Genomic DNA, 10,719 nt, shown 5'->3' with positions numbered 1-10,719 from the left:
GATTGACACAGTGAGACGGATGTTCAGTAAACACCAGAGGATCATTCTGTCGAATTTGTGTGCAATTGCATCATTTAATGCCCTCCTTAGGTATTCCCAGTTACCAGTAAAAGATTTTAAAAATGAAACCGCTGGGGGAAAAAATCCCAAAAACCGACGAAGAAATGCAATACTTGGAACTCCAGATTTGGAGGGCATTTATACAAATTGATATACTGGAGCACAAGTTAGAAAACTAAATTAGCTCTTTTATTTGTAGGAAATAAAGTAGACCAAATCAAACTTGTATTATATCTTTGACTGCGGCGACGTTTTAAGAAGGAACTTTAAATTGTTTGACAAAATCTTTAAACTCATAAAAAAAAAAATCCAAAATCTAAATTTCTATCACTCTGTCTTTTCATTACCACAGTTGACCAGCTGCCCTCTGGAGGTTACAAAACTATGTGCAGATTTGATCCTTTGTTGACATACACTTGCTTGCCAACATGTTCTCCCAACAGATTTGATCTAATCACGCGCTAATGGACCTCAGCTGTTTACCACATCACTTCTCATCAAACTCTTCATACATCATTTTTTGCAGACGGCTTTAGAGCACGTTCAAGGAACAGAAACCGATAAAAACGGAGCAGTTTGTTTGTTTAGGAGGAAATGGCATAAACAGGAAGAATCTGGATAGTCTCTTTGCTCTCCTCCCCCCTTCCTCTGTTACACAACTTTTTTTTTTTTTTCCTAGCAAGAGGCTTATTTAGCAGGCTGCACTCTCGCCAGCAGCATCTTCTTTTGACTAGCACCTGTACTTTGCAGTGCAATACAATGAGTTTGGCACTTGTTGTTATTCTTGTGGCTTTTCAAACTGGGGCGAGTGGGAGCCCCAGCGTGACAATGATGCCTGAGATCCACTTGGGGTCCAATCCTTCCAGCGGCGTCCCGGACACAGCGGGGGAGGCACATTTTTTTGAAGAGGTAAGACTTTTTTTTAAATGCAAAAAAAACAAACACAGTTAAGTAAATTATTATGTTTTATTGCAATATTTATTATGTCAAGACCTTTTTTGTACACAGTACAAAAGCCAGTGTTCAAGTCAAAACTGAGCTCTCCAAACCAAGCTCAACCAACATCCAGCTGCAGAGCCAGTGGGTGTCAGTGGGATTTCAAATCATGATAATAAATATGTTTCGTTTGGGAGACAAAATAGTTCTAACTTCAACAATAGTAAAATTTTTAAGATCAGTAACATCAAGGACAACAAGGATGGATGGGAAGACGGGGGGGGGGGGGGGGACGAATGTCACAGTTAGACATTTCAAAAAGCTGGGTGGGTGCGGCACCTTTCAGCTCTTCCACTTGTTCTTTTTAGCGGGCAGCTGCCCTGTTGCCTCCATATACTTGTGGACGAGGTCCTCCTGTGTGGCCGGCAGGCAGGGCTGGTATCTGCTGTAGTCCATGGTGTACTCCCCTTTTCCCTACAGACACGACGGTCGGGGAAGTTAAAAATAAGGAGGTATCGGCGCGTGTGTGTGTTTAATCTCTCCACGATAGAGACAGTCAAGTTTGGCCGGCCAGCAGAAACAGCACAGCGCTCGCTGGGAGACGTCGTCATGTCGGGAATAATGAAAAAAACTCTGTTCAAGGGTTGAACTCACCTCCGTGCAGGATCGCAGTTCTGTGGAGTAGCCAAACATGTCGTTCAGTGGAATCTGTAGAGACAAGCGGTGAGATCAAATTAGAAGCTGCATTTCCATTACAATTTTTCGCAAAATAAAAGTGATATTTCAAAAATTTCATCAAAGTACAATTGCAGGTGTTTCCATTAAACAGTGTGACGCGCAAAAGGCGTAATTCTCATAAAATCTCTTCCCGCGAGACCTCACTTTGAGGAAGACCTTCTCTATCATTTCCCTTTCTATAAATTCTATAAATCGGCATTTCAATGTTTTTTTTTGCTGTCAAGAATGGTTGTTATATTTTTCTCTTTTGATTACTGGTAAAAAACATTCCGTCTCCTCCTCCGTCCAAACATTGCCATTTTCACTTGAAGTGAACTGGTCCTGTGACCCCGTACGTCACGTACGGTGACGTGTAAATGCGGAAAACTTTTCCATGACCTCCATATCGATACGTCTGAAAAGCCTCCTCACGAGAGCGTCAAAACCTTCTAGCGATATTTGAGAGGTTTTTCGAAGTTTAGCTGTTTCCATTGCCAGTTTTTTATTGCGATATTTAGGTTTTTGCGCAATTCTAGGGGTCATGGAAACGCAGGCCGTGTAAACAAGAGGAGCCAACGGGCTCAAAAATTCTCAACACATTCTGGATGGAATCAAGTAGAAGCTGGCCTCACATCAGCGTAGAGAGTGAAGTAGCCCTCGGCTCCGTCCTGCCCTGTGATGACACCGTGCCGGCGGTTCACCCCGGCGATCACCACCCCCTGGAACTCCTGGGGTGCCACGATCTCCACAGACATGACCGGCTCCAGGATGGTGCTGTTGGCCTGCTCCATCGCTGAAGGGGGGGAGGCGACAACGGCACGAGCGTCAACATGACGTTGTTTGAACAGCCCTGAACGGAGGACGCGAGATCGGAAGCGCACCTTGTTTGAGAGCGCCCTCTCCTGCTCGGATGAAGGAGATTTCATTGGAATCGACCATGTGGTTGGCGCCGTCCTCCAGGACGAATCGCACCCCCGAGATCTTGTGACCGCTCAGGGGTCCCTTCTCGCAGGCGTCCCTGAAGCCCTGCGGCGGGAGAGAAAGAGAAGGACGCATGGTGATGAACCCAGGACAGCAGCTTTCACGTCGTGGCGTTAACTGGAGCAGGGGAGGCAAACCTTTTCAACGGCCGGTATAAACTGCTTGGGGACGTTGGTTCCAACGGTCTGGTCTTCAAACTCCAGCTTGGTGTAATGCTCTGGCTCAAGAGGCTCAAGGACACCTGTGACTTTACCGTACTGGCCAGATCCTCCCGACTGCTTCTTGTGAGTGAAGTCAAACCTGCAGGAAGGAGGTTTTTTTTTTTTCTTTAATCAACAATGATTACAAGCACTCTGCTTAGTCTAATTTGATCTAAAGTAGCAACAAGTATATTTATTGCTCCCTCTTGTGAACTATATTTTGGTAGGTTAATGTATGCAATAGCAATTGATCCAATAAGATTATTTTAGCCATGTTATAGTGACTTCTCTGGGAAATCCCACTAACTTCAACACAGAAAAAAAAATAACTTATAATAACTTATAACTAAAGTTATTTTTTTTCCATAGGATTATTCGTTACTTTTTACTGTCTATACCATCTGAACTACAAAGCATGTACTAGTACCACAGAATATACAAAGAATCAAGGATATTTTCTGCCTGAAGCTGTTGCCATTGAGAGGAAGGGAGAGCGTCACAATGGATGACTGTCTCTTTAAAAGTAGGGGGAAGGGCAGTCCTAAGAGCGCCAGTGTCAGAGGAAGCAGGAAGTAAGTTTCCATTCGCATGAGTGCCTGGTGAAGTGGAGCACCTGAATGTCGGACTGCTACATGCCCCTATTTGCTAAGTTAACAGGTGGGGAGTGTCTGCATTCCTCTGGAAGGTCAGTTTAATTTGCTTGATAATAATAATATCAACCATTTTCGCACAAGTTGACCTCCAGTTTCTTCTTCACTTCTTGGATTTCTACTTATTTTCCTTGGGAAAAAAGACAACAATTCTAAGCCATAACTAAGTGACACCCAAGGGTCAAAGTCCCACAGGAGTTGGCTGTCCCGCCCGTCCCGTGACAGGAAGTTCCTCCCCCTGACACTGTCTGCTCTATCTCTGTGCTTTCAGTCGCCAGCTTTGGAGAAAGAGGAACCCGAGGAGCTTGTGATGGCGACTGGAGAGCTCAACCCCAATTACTACCCCGCTCAGAGGGCAGCCAAAGTGGTGCAGCACTACCTCAACACGCGCTACGGATCCCCATGCAGGCTGTTTGGGCTGCACCGGGTCCACAGCGCTAACGCACAGGTCTGTTGTTGGCTGACGCCAATGAAAGTGTTCTAATTTACAATGAAAAGTTGGGAGGTCAGAACTAAACTGGTGGGTTTTCCTTTTTCCTTTCAGGATGTGGACAATTCCAGTAGAAATTATCAACTTGAGGTGGAAGCTCAGGAGATTATCAGCAATGTAAGAATGAGCTTTTTATTACATTTAGAATTGATTGTAATCAGTGGGTTAACTGAATTTTAATAAACTACAACAACAACAAAACAAATAACGAGGCAGTTTGCAGAGTTACTGATACGGACAAAGCACCTAAACTGATGGATTTTTAACCAAAAATTAAAATCAATGCAAAATGCATTGATTTAATCATGTGTTCACTGTTTAACCAACTTTCCAAATGCGCACTTCAAAATGTGTTCATTGTTTAGCTAAATCCATCTTGTTTAAAGATGAATAATCCTTGGCTTACAGTGCACAGGTGTGGCGAAGTGACAGATGGAGAAGGCTGTGACTCACATGCCAGTCAAACACTCAGGCTGCACCTCTGCTTTCGTCAGAGCTGCCGTTTTCCCCACCGACTTATTTGAAACCCTTCTGGTGTCTCTTTACAAATGAAAAAAAAAAAACCCAGACCACAGGGAACTGCTCTGCAGGGGTTCTGTTCGACCGGAGCGGGGAGCGGCGCTCGGCCCAGGTGCAAGCCTCGTGTGAGGAGCTCCTTAAAGTCGACGCACTGCCTCAGGAGGAAGCCTTTTACCAGCAGTGCAAGACCAACGGCAGCGTGTCGGCTGAGAATCTACCCGGTGAGCTGAGCAGAAGCCGCCTATCCTGTTGCTGCAAAGCACACATTGTTACGCAGTCGACGACGCCGGACATTGCTTAACGAAGTCCGTGACACCTTGATGACTTTCTAAATGACAGACAGCCACGGACGCATCGACCCCGGTATGACGCCGCTGTGGCACTTGGCCACCGTGGCCTCCAGCTTCATTATGCTGAACGAATCCACTGAAGACACCCTGTACAACATGGCTCAGGTGGCCAACATCACCCAGCTGGTAGGTTGCCTCAGCTGGTGCTCACTCTTCGTGCAGATACGCGACTGTTTGAGCTTTCATAAAGGTATTTCATAAGGATTAGATTTTATCATTTATGTTGCACAACCCTGAATCAGTCACTAAGAAAAAACATTTAAAGCATTTTGTTTAATCCCTCATAAAGCCTGAACTCAACATTAGTCAGGTTATGTTTGTGTCCTGCTCATCCTCCCACAGCCAAAAGTCAAAGCAAATTTTCCGTTGCTGCAAGTTATGTTTGAAATGAAACTGCAATGAGTAGGAGTTCTGTAGAATATGTGTATGGAAAGGATCTATTTCAAGATTGCTTAATTAGCTTCCTCTTTCCATTTCAGCCCAGTGAGAATGACCAGCTGAAGTTCGACTCTCATGTGCTGCTGCACGACATGGTGTCCCAGGTAGTGGAACACACTTTGTTTTTGTTTTTTTTCGGAAAACAGCAACTCACAACAATCCAGTTCATGTACACGGACTTATTTCCCTGCCTCTATCATATCCCGTGTTATTGTTTTCAGGAAATCCTTCACTGGAAACTGCTGTTCACCTGGTCTCCTGCAGAGGGAGTTAAAGTGCTACAAATGGAACAACTTCCCTATCACAACCATCAACCACCTCAAAGTGCAAACTGAACGACTGACGTTCTTTAACACTGCTACTGCAGCTCGATGCTCACATCACTTATCCAGTTACTGCAAAAAACACACGTTTGCTGGGACAGTGCAGGACATAATCCAAGGTTATACTGTGCTACGCTGCTTTTAGCATTAACTACACAAAATATATTACGATCAATGTCACTGTATCACTGGTGAGCATTGTGCTCCTTTTTTGTAGCATTTGTATTTTAGCCAAAATAAACTGTTTGTACAGATTGTGTGTGTCACATTCTTCTAATTTCTTGCTTTTTTTTTAACCAACAAAGTGAGGACACAGTGGCTGGGTCTAATGTTCAACTTTGGCATTAAGACTCGCATTTAGAGGCAAGACATGAAGTGAGCTTCGGTTAAGGTTAGGCACACTGTGATGAGAGGCAGGGCTTGGATTAGGCAGTGCGCACACATGCGAGTGTGTGTGTCTGTGTGCTAGTACTCACGTTACCGGATTGGTGACAGTTTCTCTGAAAGCCACTTTGGGTTTTCCCATCACACATGGACAATTATATTCCCTCTCCATCCTCTGAAAACAACAAGCCAAACAGATGTAAAAGAAGGACACTTTCCAAATGTTGTGATAAATGCACTGCATAGTTTGATGGCTTCCGTATGGATTAAATCCTATTGGTTCAAGTGGCCATGTCTAAGTGTCACGCAATAATTTACAAAAAAAAAAGCAAACTTGTCAGGTCATTAAAAAAAAAAGGCAATGCAAAAAAAACAAAAAAAAAACAAACAAACACAATGTACCTGGGAGTAGATTTCTAGATGCAGTTCGCCCATCCCTGAGATGATGGTTTCTTTGCTCTCTGTGTCGAAATGCACTCTAAATGTCGGATCTTCACGGGTGAAACGGTTGATGCCTTTGGAGAATTTATCCATGTCATTCTGCAAGGGGGGAAAGGAGACGGACGGTTAGATAAAGATAAGATGTTCTGCTTACTGAGAGTTACCGTGTTTTGTTTTTTTACCTTGTTGGCTGGCTTCATTGACATGGAGATGACAGGCTCTGGGACATGAATAGACTCCTGTAGAAAAAGCAGCAGGTTTTTTTTTTATTTTGGAAGACATAGAAAAGGTGATTTCCATAACAAAGCCGAAAATCTGTTTTCTCACCATGGAGAGGTTTGCGCTGGTTTTAGATGTGAAAGTGTCTCCGCTAGCACAGTCGATCCCAAACAAAGCACAAATGTCTCCTGCATAAACTTCATCTACATCCTGGAAAAGAAAAGGCATCAAGGGAATCAAGCAAATGACAGGGTTATATTTTAAACTGACATTTTTTTAATTTGCATTTTGCTTTGTTTTAAATTTAATGTTTAAAAAATGTAAAGTTTTAACACACTGAGGGAAGTTGCCTCTGCTGTTGCAAGGGGACAGAAACGCTTATTATCTGCACACTTCCAAAAGAGGAACCTAATCATTCCGACGAGTCATCTGACGTTTGCACTGCGAACCGCTGATGGAAAAATGTGACCTCTGACGGCCTCCAGACGTAGCTGGCTTCTTCTCACCTCCATCTGGTCAGCGTGGAGACGCACCAGCCTCTGCACCCGGACCTTTTTGCCCGTGCGCGTGTTGTAGATGTACTCCCCCTTCTTCAGGCAGCCCTGGTACACCCGAATATACGTCAGCTGGCCAAACCTCCCAGCCTGTTTGACAAAAAACAAACAAACAAACAAAAAGACAGCATGAAACGTGTTCTATTAAAACAAAATTGGAGGTATATGCACAAGAAATCTGATGTCACCTCTAGTTTGAAGGCCAGCCCAACGTAGGGGTGTGTGGAGTCTCTTGTATTGTCCATCTCAATCTTGGATGTTTCACTGACGTCTCTGAAACGATCGCAGTCACAACAAAGCAGATTTCAGGTCACTTTTGCCATCAGAAAAAATGGAAATGGCCCGAAAATTGAGACAAGGAAGCTCCACACTCACTCGTCATTAAGTATGGCATAGTTTTGGACTTCACTTGGGTTTGGCAGATAATCCAGGACAGCGTCCAGAAGAGGCTGCACACCTTTGTTCTTCAGCGCTGTTCCTACCAACACTGGTGAGAAAAGTCGCTGCACAGTGGCCCTGCGGACTGCAGCCTGGAAAGAAAACACATCAGAAAAATTTAAATTTGAAGAATTAAAACATAATGATCTTGTTTTTCAGCTGCGTTCATTGGAGGGAATCTACATTGTTTCAAAAATGTTGATAAAAAAAAAAATATAAGTATTTTTTTTTTTTATCTATCAAGGTCATGACTAGGCTGGCTTTGTGGCATTGCACCATTGCACTAAAGGACAGAGAAGTTAGAGTGATGAAAAAGAAGCAAAGACTGTTGTGAAAGCAGAAGAGTACATTTAAGAGTTGACGTGCACTTAAAGCCAGAATTCTTGAAAGAAGGAGAGATTCTGTCTTTCTTTACAAACCTTCAGATCAGCAGTGGTTGGAATCTTCTCTTCCAGGAACATTTCACCCAGGAGTTCATCTGCATTAGCGACACACTCCACCAGCTCTTGCCTCCTTTCTGCAGCCTCAGCACGAAAATCTGCGGGTATCTCGTCAAGGCGGACGTTTTGACTGCAGAGACAGGAAAAGAATAAGTCTGCACACCTCCAATGTTTAGAAATGCTTTGAAACCAACAGATTCTAAATGAAAAAAATATATATTCAGATCAGAAATTGTTTATTGTGAAGTCACATGACATCCTTACCCAAATGGTCCTTCAAAATACATGCTTCGCTCTTCTATTAGGTCAATGATGCCGCGCATGTTCCCCTCCAGGCCCATGGGGATGTTTACAAACGCTGCATTGTGGTTCAGTTTAGTTCTGGATAAATCAAAGTATGATGGATGAACACAGGAGTGTGGTTACTGCATTGGTTACTGCTATTTACAGCTTTGAGGAGCAACACCAAAATTCAGTTACTCCCTGTGTGTTAAAATAGGCTGTGAGTTTGGTTTATTACAGAGTTTTCTTTGTACATCTGAATTACTGTATTTGTGAGAAAATAAAATACATGTAGGTTTAATTATGCTCTTGTTTAAAACCACCAACTTAATCTCGTAAACTTTGTTTTAATTCTAGATCCACATCTCTATTGTTTAGGTCAGTGTTTTTCAACCTCTGTGCAGCGCCACGCTAGTGTACCGTGAGCGTGACATGTCATGTGTGCAGTGAAAAATGATACATTTTCACTTAATTAACTTAACTATATTTCATTATTAGGCTAAAAAAGTGTCATTTTATAATATTTTTGGTTGCTGGTGTGCCACGGGATTTTTTTCAAAGTTAAAAAACATGGTGTGGCTCAAAAAAGGTTGAAAAACACTAGTTTAGGTGTGTACGTTGTCTCGTTATGCGTGTGCTTCGCGGCACCGTACCTCATTTGCTGCAGGGCTCGGTAGGGGTTGGCACCCATCCGGTCCAGTTTGTTGATGAACGTGAGAAAGGGGACATTGTAGCGCTTCATCTGCCTGTTAACTGTCATGGTCTGACACTGGACTCCTCCCACAGAGCACAGCACCAGCACAGCGCCGTCCAACACTCGCAATGCTCGCTCCACCTCAATGGTAAAGTCCACGTGGCCTGGAGGTCGGAAGAGGACAGTGACATTTGGGGAAAAATAAATAACTCGGTGTTTGTATGTAAGATTTGCATCAGCCCTGCCAGTTCACAAGCGGGCTAAGGCGTTCCGCACTTTTGGCATTTCAAAGTGTTATTGCAGCTGTTCCTGTGCCAGTAAACAGGAACAAATGACAGGTAGACACAGAGATGAGAACTAACGGCACTTAGATGTCATCATAAGTTTTCATCTTGGACCTTACCTGAGTTTAAAAAGACCTCTTGTTGAAGATTAGGGGGCATGCTGTTTTGTTTATATATACATTTCAGAGGCAAACAGGGAATAAAGACTAATTTAAGTATATTTCAGTACCTGGTGTGTCAATGATGTTGATGTTGTTATTCTTCCACATGGTGTATGTAGCAGCCGACTGGATGGTGATGCCCCTTTGTCTCTCGAGCTCCATAGAGTCCATAGTGGCACCAACACCATCTTTCCCCTTTACCTGAAACCCATACAACAGAGAGAAAATGTTTTTAGAACCCCACCAAGGACAACAGTGCAGGTAATATTTAATCTCTAGTTACTTGTCTGTAATAAGATATCATATCATAGATATCATCTCAATGTCATAGATCAATGGAAGTTGGGACTTAAAATGCATAGAGAGGCAGCTTTGTACTGTGTCACTTACAGTAGTGAAAAAAACGTTTTTGGACAACCAATTAACAGTACGAGTAAAGAGCACTTTGTGTTATATTAAAAGCACGATTCGTGCTATACAGATCAATAATAAATGAAGGGCTTAGGAGGCCACCTCGTGGATTTCCGCTATCCTGCCTGTGTAATACAGAACGCGCTCCGTCAGGGTGGTCTTCCCCGAGTCAATGTGGGCTGAGATTCCGATGTTTCGGATCCTCTCGTTGGGAACGACACCAGAGGAGCATGTCCGACAGCTGTTTATCAGAACCTGAAAGATGGTACACGGCAGAGTGTTAACCTATAGTAAAATGCAACAAACAGAGAGCGCGGAACATCCTCGTTGAGGTTCTGGTGCTTCTTAACAGCTTGGTTAGCTGCACCCCTCCAGATTACCTAATGTTACCTTTTTAATTGTCACGCTTCCTGTTGATAGAAAATGCGTTTTCCCAATAGACAGACCGGCATTAAAGAGCCTCATTTTGACGACAGGGCACAGGGTGGTCGTTTTTCTGGTTTTGAACGACCCTGGTCTTGACGACCCGGTGAATGTCACGCCGGGGAGCTGCTGTACTGATTATTTAACGCTACTTCCGCATCTACGGAAGCCTATGTGTATCAAACTCTGTGGACAGCCAAGTAGTTCAAACCTAAATCGGTTGGTTTGGAATTTATGTAATCAACTCAAATAACTATTAAACATGACAACAATACCGACAATGAAAAAGCTCCATGCACAAAGGTTCGTTGACATTAGTTTAAT

The 10,719-nt window shown here is 43.5% G+C and overlaps 2 protein-coding genes across 4 annotated transcripts; one reads left to right on the top strand and one right to left on the bottom strand.

The window, feature by feature from the left end:
- The first annotated feature begins 742 nt into the window (after positions 1-742).
- On the top strand, positions 743-5,919 carry lxn (latexin). 3 transcript variants are annotated; one of them, XM_076036186.1, is made up of 7 exons: positions 743-969; positions 3,816-3,992; positions 4,089-4,151; positions 4,603-4,774; positions 4,893-5,029; positions 5,383-5,445; positions 5,563-5,919. In XM_076036186.1, exons 1-7 carry the CDS (start codon positions 820-822, stop codon positions 5,674-5,676), a joined length of 876 nt encoding a protein of 291 aa, XP_075892301.1. In that variant the 5' UTR covers positions 743-819; the 3' UTR covers positions 5,677-5,919. The 3 variants fall into 3 exon arrangements, with proteins under 3 accessions (XP_075892301.1, XP_075892303.1, XP_075892302.1); XM_076036188.1 differs by lacking the exon at positions 743-969 and adding an exon at positions 3,448-3,551; XM_076036187.1 differs by lacking the exon at positions 743-969 and adding an exon at positions 3,462-3,579.
- gfm1 (G elongation factor, mitochondrial 1) lies at positions 1,013-10,550 on the bottom strand. The gene is made up of 18 exons (XM_076036182.1): positions 10,363-10,550; positions 10,075-10,227; positions 9,630-9,762; positions 9,076-9,280; positions 8,405-8,521; positions 8,120-8,270; positions 7,638-7,792; positions 7,451-7,535; positions 7,215-7,352; positions 6,817-6,918; positions 6,672-6,728; positions 6,451-6,588; positions 6,141-6,223; positions 2,832-2,994; positions 2,595-2,739; positions 2,346-2,506; positions 1,651-1,704; positions 1,013-1,470 (listed from the first exon to the last, which is right to left on the bottom strand). Exons 1-18 carry the CDS (start codon positions 10,435-10,437, stop codon positions 1,339-1,341), a joined length of 2,247 nt encoding a protein of 748 aa, XP_075892297.1. The 5' UTR covers positions 10,438-10,550; the 3' UTR covers positions 1,013-1,338.
- Between the last annotated feature and the right edge of the window lie 169 nt (positions 10,551-10,719).

The sequence above is a fragment of the Nelusetta ayraudi genome, unplaced genomic scaffold (genome assembly GCF_046127955.1).
Source record: "Nelusetta ayraudi isolate G7.1 ecotype Tasmania unplaced genomic scaffold, CSIRO-AGI_Nayr_v1 ptg000048l, whole genome shotgun sequence".
NCBI classification, from domain to species: Eukaryota; Metazoa; Chordata; class Actinopteri; order Tetraodontiformes; family Monacanthidae; genus Nelusetta; species Nelusetta ayraudi.
This window is presented reverse-complemented; position numbering and strand designations above follow the sequence as displayed.